This window comes from Chelmon rostratus, chromosome 20, assembly GCF_017976325.1.
Source record: "Chelmon rostratus isolate fCheRos1 chromosome 20, fCheRos1.pri, whole genome shotgun sequence".
NCBI classification, from domain to species: domain Eukaryota; kingdom Metazoa; phylum Chordata; class Actinopteri; order Chaetodontiformes; family Chaetodontidae; genus Chelmon; species Chelmon rostratus.
In genome coordinates, this window is record NC_055677.1 from 98,680 (window position 1) to 117,500 (window position 18,821).

The following is an 18,821-nucleotide window of genomic DNA, read 5'->3' on the forward strand; positions in this document are numbered from 1 at the left end:
TGGTAAATCCCAAAGCTGCAAATCTTTCATAGAAGTTGAGTGACAAAGACGTCATCTGAGTAAACCAGCTACAGTAACCCTGCGTTCACAACAGTGTACAAAGTATATGATACAAAGTAGTAGTCGGTCTCTGGCCTCTAATGAAGCTGGAGGGCTCTATCTGTGTTAAACATGTTATTTACATACTCTGCTCTGATTGGACAGTTGTTTTCTGATGGTTCTGTCATACAACACACAAGGAAGTATGTGTGTGGAGATTCTCGTTCATCTTGGTCAGGCATGTCAAACTGATTCCATAAAGGGCCGTGTGGCTGCAGGTTTTTGTTCCAACCAAGGAGGAGCACACCAGGCCAACCAATCAACATCAAGGGATCAGTTAGTTATCAGCTGAAGACTGAGATCAGCTGATTAACTGATTCCAGCCAGGTGTGCTGCTCCTTGGTTGGAACGAAAACCTGCAGCCACACAGCCCTTTATGGAATCAGTTTAACATGCCTGATCTAGGTCATGGTACGTCTGTGGGCTTCCAAAAGACAACTGGACTTGTTTGAGGTTCTAGAAGACTTTTTCCCTTTCATCCAAGAGGCTTCTTCAGTTCTAACTGACTGGTGGGAAGTCTCAGATATATATCCTCTTGCAGGGTCATGGACCTCCCTATAGCTACCAGTGGGTGGGTCCTGGTGTGAAAGGGTGGGTTTTCCTGCCTGACCATCATATGAGTCATCGGGGTCACCTGAGTCTTGGTGTGAATGGCTGTTGAGCTGCCTGGGGAGGGGACAGAGGACAGCATTGTACGTGGCTGATAATTGGTGTTGTGGGCCACCCCCTCAGTGCAGTGATTAATGCATGGCATAAATATATTGTTCCATTTTTGGTCCTTTTCTACTCTTTCTGTTCTGTCTTTTCGCAGTCGTGATGAAGGCCCAGTGAGGGTAACCACACATTGTAAGGGCCTGATGTGTGTTTTTTTTTCTTCTCCTTGCCTTCTGTCCTCGTGGGCACGTTCTGAGCCTGATGGTGTCATGCTCTGATAGCTTATGTGTCAGCGGACAGTGCGAATCAAAGAGCAAATATTCATCTGTGTGCGAAGGTTTTCTGCAGACTTCGATGTGGAAGCCTCTGTCATCCTCAATGTGCAATCCAGAAAGGCCAGACTGTTTCCTTTAACATCCTCCCGAGTGAACTTTATGCTGCTGTCCACTGCATCGACATAATTGACTGTCTTCTAATTTTGACCCCGGTGTCGTCCATGTACCTAAACTGGCTGGGGGCAGTTTCTGTGAAGGAGATCAGGGCTCTGCTCTCCACTTCTTCCATACAGAGATTGGCCACTACAGGGGAGACTGGAGACCCCATGGCACAGACATGCTTCTGTCTGTAGAAGTCCTGGTTGTACTGGAAATAGGTGGTACAAGGCAGAGGTCTAGCAGGGTACATATATGATCTGGGGTGAGGTTGGCTCTGTTCAAGAAGGTGCTGTCCTTGCCTGATGTAGACATCACAAACTTTTACAAATCACATCAATGCAGTGGACAGCAACATAAAGTTTACTCAGAAGGATGTTAAAGGAAACAGTCTGGCCTTTCTGGATATCGCAGTGCACACTGAGAATGAAGTCTACAGAAAACCCACGCACACAGATCAATATATGCTCTGTGGTTCGCACCATCCACTGGAACATAAACTGGGGGTGAAGGAACAAAAACACACCAGGCAAGCACTTAGAACATGTGGTTACCCAAACTGGGCCTTCATCAAGACTGCAAACAGAAAAAGGTAGAAAAGTACCATAAACGGAACAATATTGTTATATGATGCATTGTGGGAGTATCGGAAACAAACACCACATCCCTGTGCACGTCAAGCCCAGTAACACCTTGAGGCAGAAACTTGTCCCAGTTTATGCACAGACTTGTACATTGGGTAGCAAAACAACCGCTCCACAAGCACATGGCAGAAGAACCAACACCCCAGGTCAAGACTCAGCTGTCCACCTACATCTGAAGGACAAGGGACACTCATTCGAGGACAATAATATACATATTTTGGCCAGGGAAGACAGATGGTTTAAAGGGGAGTGAAAGAAGCCATCCATGTCAAAGTGGAAAGACCATCACTGAACCCAGGGGGCAGCTCAACAGCGATTCATACCAAGACTCAGGTGACCCTGATGAGTCATATGATGGTCAGGTGGGAAAACCCACCCTTTAACACCAGGACCCACCCATTGTAGTCCATTGGCCCATGTGACCTTAATGACTCTCACATGGTAGCTAGGCGGGTCCATGGCCCCGCAAGAGGATAAATACCTGAGACTTCCCACCAGTCAGTTAGAACTGAAGAAGCCTCTTGGATGACAAGCAAAAAGTCTTCTAGGACCTCAAACAAGTCCAGTTGCCTTTTGGAAGTGTTAGAACCACAAGAAGTTCAAATGTAGTTCAGTAAACAACTCAGTTTGCAAACACACTGTGTTTCCTGACAACAGTTTCCTGAAGTGTTCCTGAGTCCATGTAATAATCTTCTTTAACCAATCATGTGTTCACAAAGTGGTGAACCTCGCCTCAGCCTCATGCTACTATCACCTGTTACCAATGAACCTGTTTACCTGTGGAATGATCCAAACAGGTGTTTTTGAAGCATTCCACAACTTTAGTTGCTCCTGTCCCAACCTGTTTGCGACGCATTGCTGCATCAATTTCAGAATAAGCAGATATTAACAAAAATCAATGAAGCTGATGAGGACAGACACAACATCACAACTTTTTCAGAATCAGAGTTGCATAAAGGTTTCCTCTGTAGCTCGTTGTCACCAGGCTGCAGCAGAATCTCCCATTCATAATAAACATCAGCCTGTCACTGAGTCTATATGTGTGAATGGACACGTAGTATTAATTTGTTAATTTTATCTTGTTAACTCTTAGCTTTGTTTGTCTCAGTAGCAACAAGAAAGTCGATGATGCATGTTTGCTCCCCAGAAAAACTGCAGTTTGAGCACTACTCAATCTTTAAGGAAATATACCAATATCACAATGTACAAATACTTCACAAGTAAAACCCCTGTTTTCTCTAATGGATATTTTTCTAATATGTTAGATTATATATAAATTACAATATGTTGATCATATTTTTTATATTTAATGATTAATATGTGTTATCATTTAATTCTCCGGTGAAACATCTTCAAATTAATTATTTTGTCAAATACATTTAATTTGTAATATATTATTTATTATTATTATTATTATTATTATTATTATAATTATATACAACTCTATAATATAAATAGAAGCAACAGTGATGAGAAGCCAATAAGAAAAATCAGTTGTATATGAATGCAGGATTAATTTTATAACCCTTCTGTGTGTATTTGTCAATGTCACTATTTGATGATGTCATCACCCTGAGCCCTGTGGTTGCCATCTGTCCAGTGAAGGGTTGCCATGGTAACAGAGGGGATGGGGCAGAGAGAGATTAGGGTGGAGAGACAGTCTAATGTAATCTGGTTTGGATTCAGACAGACAAGGATGATGATGATGATGATGATGATGATGATAGAGAACAGAGCAGAGAGCATCATTACTGGGTAAAGTTAACCAAGTTATTTTGTTAATGGTGTATTTAGAGCTGTGACCCACTCATGTTCAGAGTCTAATTGTAGAATTCATACTGATATTTTTGGGCGATCACGTGTTTGGTTTTGTGTGTGTGTGTGTGTGTGTGTGTGTGTGTGTTAATCTCTCGTGCTGCTGGACCCATCAGATAATATTTTCTATCCACATTTGCCATGATATGTTCAGGGACCTCTCACATTTTTGAAAACCCAGTTTGACTGACTGCTGGCTGGTCTGCTGGAGTCTCCCACTCCACACCTAAACAGTTTAAAATCTTCAGTCTTGTTCTGCTAATAACAAACACTGGACACGAAGCCTGCCCTGCACCCCCTGTTCCCCACCCACATGGCCAGAGACAAACCTGGTGTTTTATATTCTAATATATTTTTATTTGAGTTGTTTATTCATTTTTACGTTTTTGTGTGTAAAACACGTGTCAGTGTGTTTGAAAACATGCTATATGAGTAAAGCTTTACTTTAGTTGACCTCGTCATGGCAGCTGACTCTGGCCTGCTTTCCATACTCATCCTCCTCGTGCAGCCTTTGACACCATCTCTCACTCCATCCTCCTCTATAGACTCTCCTCCATTGGCATAACCGACACACCCCTCGCCTGCTTCCACTCATATCTCTCTGGCCGTTCTCAGTTCATTCAACTCAAGTCCTTTGAATCCCAACCCTCCCCTGTCACCTCTGGTGTGCCCCAGGGTTCTGTGCTGTGGCCCCTGCTCTTCATCACCTACCTCCTTCCCCTTGGCAATATCTCTCGCAAATTCAACATCAATTTCCATTGCTATGCAGACGACACTGAACTCTACCTATCTGGCAAACCCTCTGTCACTCTCCCTCCCCCCTCCCTTACCACCTGCTTATCTGAAATCAAATCCTGGTTCACCTCCAACTTCTTAAAACTTAACAGTGACAAAACTGAAGTCCTCCTTGTAGGCACCAAATCCAGCCTACCCAAAGCTGACAGTATTTCCTTTTCAATCCACAACTCTCCTGTTTCCCCCTCCCCTCAGGTTAACAGCTTGGGTGTCATACTGGATGGCTCTCTATCCTTCCCCTCCCATATCAATAATACCACACGGTCTGCTTACCTTCATCTATGCAACATAAACCGTCTCCCCCCTCCCTCACCTCCCACACTGCCTCCATCCTCGTACAGTCTTGACACCTCCCACTTTGACTACAGTAATTCCCTCCTCTTTGGTCTCCCTCAAAAATCCCTCCATAAGCTCCAACTGGTCCAGAGCTCAGCTGCTCGTATCATCACTTCATGGCACCACGTCACTCCTGCACCTCAGCATCTCCACACGGTCGAGGCCATCCACAGTCTTGCCCCTCCCTATCTGACTAATCTTCTCCAAATTGCTGTTCTCTGTCGCTCCCTCCGTTCCTCCTCCTCCATCCTCCTCACTGCCCCCTCCCCCCGCCTCAGTACTGTGGGGAGTAGAGCTTTCAGAGGCTCTGTTCAAATCCAGACTCAGAACTCTTCTGTTTCAGTGATTCACTTTGACTTTTTGAACTCTGCTTTGTTTTCTCTTGTTCCTCTGAGTTTTTAATGTGTCTTGTTTTTAATATTGTTCGTCTTTGTATAGTGTCTTTAAGGCGCTCATGAATAAAATGCATTATTATTATTATTATTTAGTTACTTAACGTATGGATATTACATCTGCTGCACATATATAACACTATTCATTATACTGTGATTACACAATATGTACTTGATTATTCAAAGCTCAAAGACTCTGAGTGTAATTTAAGTGATAAAAGTCAAATGTAAACTTGTACTTCTCCAACCTTTTGTTTTTCGACATATTCATTCCAGTTTAGTACTTTATTCATTTATTCAGACTGCCGCAGGAGTTCTCGCGCACCGTTGTTGTGGTTGTTTAAATACCATCCACTGCCTTCATGAACTCGACTAACGTCACCCCCACAGTCGTCAGGGGACTTCAAACACAACTTCGCCCTTCTGAAGATCAGTTGGGATTTCCATTGTGTCTCCCTCTCTCCGTCCAGACAAACTTTAGACAATATGTGGTCTGTGCAACACAAGGCACAAACTTCTTGGACCTCCTGTGAATGTGAAGGGGGTGCACAGGCACACACTCTTCCCGCCCTCAACTGGAGAATCAGACCACATCCTGAAGCCGCTGGTGAAGCCACATGGACTGTGCAGGCCTCAACCAGGTATAAAAGGGAGGAGTTCAGGTGAAAGTTGTCTTCTGATGACTCTCCTATGAAGGTCATATTTGTGCAGGTACAGTAAAACACTGCCCCACCACTCCAGAATCTGAACAGGTGCTGAATCTTTATGAAAGTCTTTTGCAGTCAAACAGAGGTTTTGATTTGCCTTTCAGTGTTAAAAGTTTGTCTCCATTTCAGTAATGTCTGGGTTACCTGCCTCCCCTCTGTCCAGGTGCACCCCCACCACTGCCACAAAGTCTGAAGGGAGACTGGGGGGGGGGTGATGTTAGGGTCTAGCAGGATTCCTCCCTCGTCTTCAGTGTTTCTGCTGTTTTCCCCTCCCTGGGTGTCCTGTTTGTCTCTCTCTGTTGTATGGTGACCTAGTTTCCTCTTTCTGCCTCACCTGAACACCTACCGCCAATCCACTCCTCATCTACACCTGGAGCTCTGTGTATCATAGTGGTTCTACATCTGACTGATTCTCCTGGTCCTCTGCAATTTCCTCCTGCTGTCTTTGAACTTTCCTGATTCTTACCTGTGCTTCAGGTCTATTGTCTCCTGTATCCTGATTTCCTTGCGATGCCCTGATCCTCGTCAGTCTCCAGCGTTCTTCCTGCCTGCCCTGCTCTGCTGTTTGCCTCTGATCTACAAAACATAATCCAGCCAGCCCTGCTGCATGACTCCAGACTCCCATCACTAACTAATCCTACAGTAAATTGCTCTTGGTTGAACTTTTAAAGGTTCTCCGACTCTGAGTTCTACTTTTGGGTCCGGAGTAATCACCTAAAACTTGTTTAATCCTATCATGTATTAGTGAGGTGTACATTGTTATCATAGACTTCTTTAATCACACTACTTTCACTTAACCTGTAATTTTGTCTACAAATGCTCTTGTATACTTTCTATTTGTTTATTCTTCTTATTTTAATTATATATAAGATAAAATAAGCCTTTATCAAAGCCACAGCAGGGATGTTTGCTGTGTTACAGCCTTGAAATGGATAATGCAATTGTAAGATGCATCAGTTTAAAAAAGCAAGATATGACACCTTAAAAATCAACTAATAATATATCCCTCCATCATTTATTTCTCTTAATTTTCATATTTAAGTTTTTCTATCATTGTGGTGCTGAAACAACCAAACTGTCCCTCTGGGAGTCAATAATGGTTTCTCTTAACTTATATATTATTCAGACTATATTAAAAAATATCTTTAATGTCACCTGCATAATTTATTTAATAATGAATAATCTTGTATTTGTTTGACTTACATGATTCAAATGGTTGTTTGTGATTTCTCTAATGTTAATTAACCGTCAGGCATCAATTAAGTCTGATCACACTGACCACGTGATCTTTAAATGCTCCCATTACAAACAGCTGATCACAAGAAATGAATCATGAACTGTGATCTGACATCACAGGACAGTCACACAGGAGCCACAGAGATACTGGATAATATTCATGTTATAAAGACATGAAATAACGTGAGAAATGTGAATTTAAACAAAAACATTAAATATTGTAAAAAATATTATGTAAACTGGCGACTTTACGGATATTAGATGGAGATATTACAGATATGGAACAGAGACATGATGCGGTAGTTTTTCAGGTCGGGAGTGTTTGAGTCTTTGCCGTCCTGCAGCAGGAAACACCCCGCTGCAACACACACACACACACACACACACACACACACTGAGCTGCAGTGTGATGAAGCAGAAAGAAGCTCTCTGTCTCTCCAGCTGTCTCTCTCTCTCTGTCTGTCGCTCATTATCGATAATAAACTTACAATCACTTCCATCAGTGAACAATAACCCTTCTTCTTCTCCTGTGAATTAAACGATCAGCAGATCATTACCTGTCCTCGTGCAGGACGCTCGCCCTCTTCCTCCCGGTAACGGACGCTTTTTTTCCCTACGTCATGTCTCTCTACGACAAAGCGCACGGCGGAGGAGCTGGGACGTCATGACGCACTGTGCACAGACAGCTGTTTATATTAAGCCGGATGGTGAAAGTAAAAACCTGGGGTCGTATTCAAGAAGATTTCCTCGTGCAAAGTCACCCTTAATAACGAAATTCTAAGAAAATTCGTAGAATGACGACGTTTTCTAAGAATTCCCCCTCACAGTTCAGAGATCAAAGTTATTCACCGCGCGTCTCACGCTCAGAGAGCTGCTCAGGTGACAAATTGTGAGGAGGAAGAGGAGGAGAAATATTCCCCAGACGCTGAATGACAGTGAGTTAATGAAACTCTACAGCTCAGATGGATCAGGGATGATGTTTGTGGTCCATCTCCCACCAACACAAAAACACTATAACACACAGTAACACTCAGATATCTGACAGCAGCAGCGGTGATGACTTGGGTCTGTCTCAACCTTCATCAGCAGAGTGATCACACAGATAATTACAGCGCTGTCACAGCCTCATGCTGAGGCGCAGTTCATCTCGTGTCCACTGGGTGTCTCCACCTGCAGGTCACTCATGGACTCGGCGGCTTCCTGCTGTTGTTGGTGTGACTGATGGAGTTCTGTCAGTGAATACAGCTGCTTATAAACTGACCAACAATCACTGAAACTGATGGAAGCTGACACATTTTTCCTCGTTAACAGGCTGATCAGATTGTGCTATAGCAAAGGTAAGATAATGAACAGAGCACCTGTCAGCGTGTGAACAGGTGACTGCAGGTAGGTGTGAGTGTGTGTGTGAGAGAGAGAGAGACTCACCAGTAAAGTGGAGACAGGAAGTGGTTGATCCAGGCAAGAAAAGAAGAGGAAAACACAATGTTAATTTCACTCTCAGTGTATCAGATATGTACTGTGTGTGTATAAATACAGTACACGTGTATACTGTATGTGTGTATGTATGCATGTGCTTGATTTGAAAGCAGCTTATGATGAAACCGGAGTTTAAAACAGTAAAAATTCATATTTTCAGCCTCTCTGTGAAACACGGAGCCGATTCATTGAACTAATCATTATCGATCAGTGGCCAGAAGGCAGCAAGCGTCTTTTTGCTGTTCAGAACCCAAACTTTCATGTTTTCAGTATGTTGCTTCACATTTTCATATCCCAAACAGAGAAGACATTTTTTAACAGGCACCATCTTTTTAGTACAAGTTCACTTTCAAGAATCTGCGATATTATTCTCTATTAAGTGAAATAAGATATTTAACTTCTTTTTATGGACATGAGCGATGTTTAAAATCCAGAAGATCAAATGTTGGAGATATAATCGTAACAATGAGACGTCTGTTTAAAGTCTAATAAGAAATATTGTTTATAATAAATCCAGTCAGACTTTAGGTTGATGGGTTTGATGATGTGAAACCTCCAGTGAGCAGAATGAACTTTGTTTATTCATCTTTGTGTGTTTTTTCTCTGACATAGCCGTTTGTATAAAATGTACATAGACTGTATGTAGTCGGCTTTTATTTGATTTATTTCTCTATTTCTGTTGCTATTTTTTTTCTAACTGTCATTACCTGCTGCTTGTAACGCCAGAATTTCCCCAGCTGGGATTAATAGAGTCTATGTTACCTTATTTTATCTTGTCATTAAGAGTCTTTGTTGAATCAGATGTCTGATGATCGAATACCAACAGAATCAGAGAGGCCCCCCCCTCTGGAGCTGGTGGTCAGGCTGAGTGACAGTAACTTCCTGTAAACAAGGCACCTGAACAGCTTGTAAGGACTGTAGTGCACCATGGGAACTATTTGATCCAAACATACATCAGCAGAAGGCGTGGCCTCTGACAACCAGCTGACACGAGTCTGAAAGGGTTCTCCAAACATTCAGAACATGTTCTGCTTCCTGTTCCTGCTTTACTCAAACGCTAATACTAACCCTAATGCTAGTGCTAATGCTAGGGTTAGGTCTTGGGGTTAGGGTTAGGGGGTCAGGCTTAGGTTTTAGCCTCAACTGGAACTGAACCTGTCAGACTTCTCTGAAGTCACAAGACACAGTAAATAACACGTTTTAGATTCACCAACATCAACGTGTGGTGTTCAGAAATCAACACAGTATGAAAGATGTTCCTTCAGCAGACTCCCTTTTATCATTTATTTGTTACATACACTGGCATCAAAAACAAATGCACCTTCCTTGAGTAGGCAACTGTGGAAGAAAATAATTACAACATCCTAAAATCATGTAATACTGTAAGAAATCGATGGATCAGACGTAGCTGATCGTTAATGTTCATTATTTCAACAGAAACCAGCTGTTTGTCTCAGCAGTCACTGTGTTTAACACGCGACCCGTTCCCGGATTAGACAAAGTACAAAAGTTGTTCATGACCGAGATGGCCGGTGTGACCCTCCGGCCCCCCACCGTGTTTGCTGTGGTGTTCAGTCCTGCAGCCTGCCGGTCGTCGGGGTTTAAACAAATATAACGTGGTCTCGTTTGTTTCGACTGAACCTTCATCAACGAGTTGATTCATACAGAAGGAAGCGAGTGTTATAAATGTATAGAAATACGAAGGACTGCATCAACTCAGACATTAAACATTTCACTGATTCTTCTTCTGATTAAAAGATTCAACTCAAACATGCAACAAGATGATGATGATGATGACGATGATGGAGGACAGATCAGACGACACGAAACAGCGACATCACTAAAACACAGGAACTAAACACACACCAAGCTGGCGTTACATAGGAAGACGTGTTTTACCTGTGCAGGTGCTCAGATGTCTCAGTGATGAAGATGATGAAGATTAAAAACTGCTTTCAAATGATCTCTGTTATTCCTCTTTCTCTCTCTCCCTCTCTCTGTCTCTGTCTCTCGTCCGGTCTGTTGTTTGGATGGATTAGTGATCTTTACTCTGTCACATCAAGCCCCACCCATGCAGATTACCCCCCCCCCCATCACAGCTGTCAATCAAAAATGGGGGTGGGGTTTACAGCTGTCTGGACTCACTCATGATGTGCTCCCTGCCGTGGATTATGGGATTTGTAGTGTTTAGATCAGCAGCGGTGGATAAACAGCGACCTGTGGACTAAATTCAGACACGACTGAATTCAGGACTCAGAAACTGAAACTACAGAATCTGGAACGGACACTCAGCAGGACAAAGACTAAAGCCGCCTCAGGTGGGCGCAGGAGAGTTTAAGGGGAGGCCAAGAGACCACGAGAGGTGAATTAGACTCAAAGATCTCACATAGAGACATCAGACACACGTTGATCTCATTCACGGTGACATCACTTCCTGAGGAGATCATTATCTCTGATGGTCCAGAATAAACCTCAAGAACTCCTCTGAGGAATCGAAACAGATTCTTCGAAACCTGAGAACTATCACGACTGGCAGTTTTCTTCAGTATCACAGGAACTTTTAACCTGGTTTCATGTCCCGTAACTGATACTGCAGTATGAACCTGCTCCGGACCAGGTTCTGTTCAGAGCTTCAAAATGTGATTATCAAGTAATCCTTTGAAAATAGCATCAGTCTGTAATCAGTTGTCTTTATGAGTGAGTGATTCTCAGCTGAGGGAACATGTCTGTGATAACAGAAGTGCTTCCTGCATCTGAGCAGGAACATTTCAAAAGTTCTTCTTGCTCTCACTGAACTTCTGAATGTGTTTGTGTTTAATGCCATTTAGCACACCGGACAGAAAAGAGGCCTCCTGTAAAACCACAGAGCAGACAGTAAAAGTTCACTCTGTTATCAATCAGTATGACATTTAATAAGAAATGTGGTATAATCCTTCAAACCACACCAAACATCAGTACTTTGGATTGTGGTTTTATGTTTGGTCCTAATTTGCAGACTTTAACCTTATACTCAGGACCTGGATTCAGGTCTGACTCTGTCCCCTAGTGGAGGACACGAGGAGGTCGCTTCAGTTTCTGCACGAGTCAAAGTGAAATGAACTTTATTGATTGAATATTATCTGTGATTATTATCAATAGACTCATCGGTTTTCTAATCGGTCTTCTAGCAGCTGCAGCACCAGCAGTGTAAAACAGACCAAACATAAACCAGGATCCAAAGCGCTCTCTAGTTTCTGTGCCTTCGTCACTCTTTTAGTGTGCTGAAGATCAGCTGAGTCAGATTTAAAGTGTTAATATCACCTGAAGCAAACAGGAAAAATGATTTTCTGCATCAACGACTGAACGATGAAGGTTCCTGTGACTAAAAACCACAACATGAAGCTTCAGTTTGTTCTGCTGGGATCACACGGCTTCGCTCGCTGACATCACTAACGTACCACTCGGCAGGTCTGCAGGTAGAACGGATCCCTCAGCTCTGAGACTGAGACTTTTACAGCTGATTTAAACCTGAAGCTGGAGCAGGTTAGCTGTGCAGCATCAGTTACCGTGGAGATCTGGCCAGGTTAAAAGAGACACCTTCATGACATAAAAAACTGACTTTAGGTTCAACATACCTGCTAACTCATTGATCTCATATTTTAGTACACCCCTCTGGTGTTAATGTCTGCTGTTGCTGAGGTTTCTGTTGAGTATTTGTCTCCCTCTGCTGGTCCCTGTCCTCAACTGCAGCTTTAAACCTGATTTAATATTTAAAAAAAGACTTCTACAGGTGGATAAACCAGAGGACTGATGGTGTCCCTGGAGGATCAGGGTCCAGTGAGGAGGCAAACATGGTCTCCTGCAGGAGACTGATGTAACCTGGTGAAGAGTGTAAATAGCTGAGAAACCGCTCTGCTCATATCCCCCCCCCCGGGAATTCTTCATTCAGTACTTCATCATTTAAAAAACTGAAATGCTGTCATTTAATTTGCATATTGATCATCAATATTGATGTTAGTAGCTGTTAGTAATGAGTGTCGAGTAGAAACAAACATTTAATGACACACACACACACACATACACACACACAGACACTCTGTCTGTCTCTCTGTCTGTCTCTCTGTCTCTCTCTGTCTGTCTGCCTGTCTGTCTCTCTGTCTGTCTCTCTCTCTGTCTGTCTGTCTCTCTGCCTGTCTGTCTCTCTGTCTCTCTGTCTGTCTGTCTGCCTGTCTGTCTTGACTTGCTGGCTAAACAATGCCGACGTCCTGATGAAGAGACATTTTACTTCATATAATAAATGAACAAAGTTACCACACTGAGGAGTTCTGATCCTTTCTTCTCTTTTGAAAAAGATTTGAAGAGTTGTTTTCCTCTAACTGAAGCTGAACGCTCCATCATGTCTCCTCCACCCTTCCTGTCGTCCCTGAGCAGAAACCACGATGTCCCCTTTAGTGAAGCTTAGCATAGCATAGCGTAGGTCTTCCAAAGAACAAGGCAGTGTGCAGCGTGTGTGTGGTGGTGCAGCGTGTGTGTGGTGGTGCAGCAGAGTGATGGTGGAAAGGGTCCGCAGTCTATGTCCGTCTGTTGGCCTACGTTTGACTTCCTACTCTGTACTACTTTCATAAAGAGGCTGGCTAGTATTGAGAAACTGGTGACCCCAGTCATGCTTCTGTCTGCAGAAACCCTTGTTGAGCTGGAATAGGTGGTTTTCAGGGAGGGGGCTTGCAGGGCACATATGTGATGTGGGGTGAGGTACTGTTACACAGCTACCTCTAGGCCACATACAAGTACCAGCAACAACACACAAATGCCAATATGCTTTACATAATGCAGATAGCGTGATGCAACTGTGCAAAGAGCCAATAATACTAAAGTATGCATGACGAACAACGTCATGACATCACATTTACCTGTTTTCAGATTCTCAAAATAAATAATACCTGCACAAATCTCTGCTGCACACCACTTTGTCATGTGTGTGGACCACACACATGAAACGTGCACAAACACACATCATCAGCAACTGAAACTAGATGAGAGAGGCTGGTGAGAGCTGGGGGTGGGAGGGGGCTGCAGGTGCAGTGTGATTGACACTTTCCTCAGCAGTTCATTGTAATCCAGCAAACCTGCACTGCTATTGGTTACCGTCACTCCATGATTTTTCAACTATTGCTGTGGATTTCTTATTCCATTTGATTTCTTTAATGATCCCCTTCACTTTCATTATTATTATTATCATTATTGTTGGTTCAATGAGTCAAGATATGAAGGTCAACAAACACATTACACTTTTAAAATATTATTTTGTAATTTTTTACCCCCTGAAACCACACAGATTATTAATTAACTGTATCTTAATTATTATTCCTCTAAGAGACCATTTAAATGACCTAAATTGAATCATCATTATCAGAATAATTAATTAGACTTTAAGGAAAAGAACCAATCAAAAAACAGAACAAAAACAAAACTAGTCTGTGCAGAGAACTGTCCACACACTTTTGGCCACATGATATAAATTCACTGATAAATAATTCGGTCTTATTGTTGTTTTTTCAAAATGTATTAATTTATTTTATTTTAGAACGGGCGTGGTCTAGTTTTAGCCATTTAAAGCTGAGCTTCTCCTCACTCTGCCCTCTGATTGGCCGAGGCAGCTGGCACTCTTCGTGGGCGGGACTTATGTGCTCCCGCAGATCTTGAGTCAGCCTCTGAGTGTCGAGGTGTTTTTCAGCCGAGACACTGAGAACAGAAAAGAAGAGAAGAAAAAAGTTAAAAGATCCACAAGTTTGATTTCTTTGCTGAAGAAGAAGAAGAAGAAGAAGAAGAACAAGAAGAAGAGGAAAAAGAAGAAGAAGAGGAAGAAGAAGAAGTTTGTGACGGTTTTTTCTGCGGGGTTTTAATTGGTGGTGTGGGTTTTTTTTCTCCAAAATATGTAACTTGTGGTGCCGGAGAGGCTCCAAACCCTGAGACAGGACGGAGAGACAGACAGGACGGAGAGACAGTCTTCTCTCTGTAGGTGATCCTAAGCTGACTCTTGGCATCTGTCTGTCTGTCTGTCTCCCTCTCTTTTTACCTGCCTGTCTGTCTCTCGGGCTGCCTGTCTGTGTGTCCCGGAGGACGGATGATGGCACCGGGGTGTGTCGCCGCCCTCAGACGGACCCGCGGCTGCTCCGGCGGGCACACAGACCTCTGACACATTGCTGCTGTTGCTACTAAGGACAGAACCAGAACCGGACCTAGGACTGGGTCTGTAAACCTGGAATAAAACAGTGGATCCGGGCCGAAGTGGACTGAACTGGATTAGCCTGGTTCAGAATGTCCTCAGAGGTGGCTGTAGGTGTGGTCTTCAGAGTTCTGCTGCCCCTGAGTTTGACTGCAGGTAAGATCCGGTTCAGTTTCTTTTCTTCAGGTTGTTTCTGACTCACTGAGTCAAGTACTGATACTTCACTGTAGAAGTACTCATGCTCTTCTCCAAAAGTATTATCAGGAAAATGAGCTTAAAGTATTAAAAGTGTCTGCAGTCATATGATAAACTGAAGCTGTTAAGCATCATTACAGATTATTGTTATTGTTGTTATTGTTGTTATTATTGTTATTGTTGTTATTGTTATTATTGTTATTGTTGTTATTGTTGTTATTATTGTTATTGTTGTTATTGTTATTATTGTTATTGTTGTTATTGTTGTTATTATTCTGTCAGCAGCATTTCAGTGTAGCAGCTGCTCATTTGAAATAATTAACATTGTACATTTTTCTATATTTAATATATATTTAATGATAGAAGATCTGATTTATATTCTCCATTAAATCAACTGATTGATTGTTAGCCCCCCCCCCCCCCCCCCATAGTGGACGCAGACACACCGAGGAAAGGTGACCACGTTTCCGTCCTGAGCAGCTGCACAGCGGGGCGCTACAGTGACACCCCCCCGAGAGTCTTTTAGTGAACTTGGAGCTGTCCAAGGAGGGCTGGAGTCTCAGGTGTCTCCCTCTGTGGGGTCCTACAGTCAGTGCTCCTGGCTGTCTCACTGAGTTAGACTGTCTCACTGAGTTAGACTGTCTCACTGCGTTAGACTGTCTCTCTGCGTTAGGCTGTCTCACTGCGTTAGACTGTCTCTCTGCGTCAGACTGTCTCACTGCGTTAGACTGTCTCACTGCATCAGACTGTCTCCCTGCGTCAGACTGTCTCACTGCGTTAGACTGTCTCCCTGCGTCAGACTGTCTCCCTGCGTCAGACTGTCTCCCTGCGTCAGACTGTCTCTCTGCGTCAGACTGTCTCTCTGCGTTAGACTGAATATACTAGAGGGCTTTTCTTGTGTTTGTGTGTTTGGAACAGCTGGAACAGTTTCTGTCTGTGTGTTTCTGGGATGGGGTGTTTGTTGCATGGGTTTCCTGTGTCTCCACTGTGGAGGCTGCTGTCCTCCTCGCTGTGGACAGCACAGTCCAAAAAGGCAGAGCTGCTGTTCCTGACATCCTCCTGTGAACCTGATGTTACTGTCCGCTGAGTTCATGTGTTCAGTGATGGTTTGTACCTCCAGGGTTTTGATTTTGACCTGGTGCTGTTCCTCTGAAGGACCTCGGAGCTCTGCCGGTTCAGAGAAGTCGGCCACAATAGAAGATACTTGTGAACCCGTTATCTGTTGTGCTGGCAGGAGGTGGTGTCCAGACACACACTCGGTCTTAGCTGAGCTTCGGTCTGACACTCGTCCACAGGAAATTGACACGTGTGAAATGTTCATGGTGTATTTTCTGGAGTCAGTGAGTAAAACATCAGGCCTGTTTGAAAAACTCAGGAATGTGGACGCTGCCTTCACTGCAGATTAACTGAAGGAGCAGAAGTAAAAGTTAGTTAGGGTTAGTTAGTACTTAGTTAGTCCTCTCTGCTTGGGTTAGGGTTAGTTAGTAGGGTTAGGGTTAGCTCTGCTTGTGTTTTTATGGTCTCTAAGACGCAGCCGATCTTAAGTGAGAGTTTTCTGTTCATCACAGAACGAATGAAAGAATGCAGACGTTCTTGTGTGATGGGCCAGATGTTTTTTTATTATTCCCTCCATCGACCTGGTGGTGACTCTTCATCTTCACTGATGAAGAGTCTGATCCTGTAAACGCACTGTTTCCTGTTTATCATAAAGTCGATATGTTGGAGTTACAAGGTTTTCTACTGACAGCATTGCTGTGTGTGTGTACAGTCGGTTTAAATCAGCAGACGGTCGACACAGACAGTAAACTGCAGCGTCAACACTTAGCGACTGCAGCGACGGTAGATTTATTAGATTCAGTCACACAGGAGACTGGATCACATCAAACCAGCCAGATAAACTCACATTAGATCAAAACCATTTCATCTAGAATCGATGTCTGGATCATCAGGTACTTCAAATACTTTCAGATATTTAACAGAAGTACTACGAGCCTGCAGTTTGTCCTCATAATGAGCTTTTATTTTCTGAACTCCCAGAATTCCTCTCAGCGTCTCGTGTGCATCGTCCAAATTCAACTGCTTCAGAAAGATAGAAAACAACATTAATCGAATTTTCTAGAATTTGGACATTAAACAAATCAGATTAATCATCTCGGCTGACAAACTGGTTTCAGACCAGTTTCAACAGGACACCAGTTCTCAACATGAAGGTTTTTGCTTATTAGATAAAAATGTAATTCTCATTTTTTCATTCTCAGATCATCAGCTCGCTGATTGTTGACTCTCTGAACAAACAAGTGTTTCGTTATTAAAAAACATCAAATTCTGACTTGTAGAAAAAAAGGATCTTCAACGGTTAGCGGTTAGCGTCGGTTAGCATCGGTTAGCATCGGTTAGCATCGGTTAGCATCATAGATAATTCAGTAATGACTGTTCAAACAAATCAAAGTATTCCCACACTGTCGACTGCAGGCTGTGTCTCTGCTGGAGATGCCACTGATTTATCCCTGTGTAGCACGAAAACCACACATGATAGATTATTGATCATGATCATTTCACGTCATAAAACTGCTGAGAGAACAGAGGGCAAAGCTGCATCAAAGCTAACGTAGGCTAACTGTGAAGAGCCTGAAATATCAAACATATTTCACTTCTTTTACTCCAGATTCAGAAGGTGCATCCAAACCTTGATGCGTAGTGTAAATACTGATGAGCTGATTGATTGACGGCTTGAATGTGTCCACAGCTTGTGTGTTGCGGTATAATGGATTCTCTCTGGTCTACGTCCTGCTGCTGCTGCTGCTGCCACTGCTGCCTGAACCCTCCGCCTCCTCCACCTCAGGTACTAATTCTGATCAATACTGATCAATATGCCATGACTTCTGTTGAAAACACATCTCTGAATGAATGATTACAGCAAAGAGTTCGAGTCTGACTGTTGTCTGAAGTTGTTCTGCTTGAAGGCGTCTCTCTGCTGGTTTCCATGAAAGCTACGTCAGCTAGCAGGCTAAATAGCACAGAAACAGAGCCGTCCAATCACAGCTCAGAGCTGCGGGTTCGGACAAACAGAACTTCTAAAACTGTATTGTTACAATGAGCAGAAGTCACCAACGAGGAAAACTACAGTCTGTAATATTCTCCTGTTTAAACTCTGTCTGAGTGATATTTCAAAATAAGAGCATGATCTCTGACGTGATTGGTCGCCCTCATCGGCCTGCTTTTATACTAATTGGTAATTTATTTTCTCTGATGATAAATTTTAGGACCAGCGTTAAAAGTGAACTTCCTCATCATGTAAGTGAAACATGAAGTAAAACATCTGGTGTTTTATTCTCAGTTTACTGGGAGCTGGTTCACTTCAGTCCACATCCTGGATCCATCTGTGACAGAAGGTCTGAGAACTTGTAATACTTCATGTTTGTAGTAATCACAGTAACATGTTATTTAGTGATGATGTCATACCTGCTGTGGACTGACTGACACACAGGAACACACAGTGGTGTCATTAATACCAGGAAATAGACCAGACCCAATCGGTGTGTGTGTGTCTTGTGGAGGGATAATCTCTCTGTTGCCTGAGGCACACACACACACACACACACACACACACACACACGTCATTCTGTGTTTCCTCAGGAAGACGCAGCACATCCTGAGATCTGCTGTGTGTGTGTGTGTGTGTGTGTGTGTGTGTGTGTGTGTGTTGACATCACTTCCTTTGTTGTAGGTTTTGCAAAGGTTACCCAGTTTGTATGAGTGTGTATATGTATATATATATATATATGTATATTGCATATATACACACACACACCAAAGTGGTGAAGGTGGTCAGCCGA

General features: G+C 43.1%; 1 protein-coding gene across 4 annotated transcripts in view; it reads left to right on the forward strand.

Annotated features, from left to right (window-relative positions):
• Nucleotides 1-14,293: 14,293 nt before the first annotated feature.
• The window catches only part of LOC121623840 (piezo-type mechanosensitive ion channel component 2-like), a 53,278-nt gene continuing 48,750 nt past the window's right edge, over nt 14,294-18,821 (forward strand). For all 4 annotated transcript variants that reach the window (XM_041961319.1, XM_041961322.1, XM_041961320.1 and 1 more), the window contains exons 1-2: nt 14,294-14,946; nt 17,732-17,827. In XM_041961319.1, coding sequence (XP_041817253.1) covers nt 14,883-14,946; nt 17,732-17,827 — 160 coding nt within the window. In that variant the 5' untranslated portion in view covers nt 14,294-14,882. The remainder of the gene's footprint in view (nt 14,947-17,731; nt 17,828-18,821) is intronic.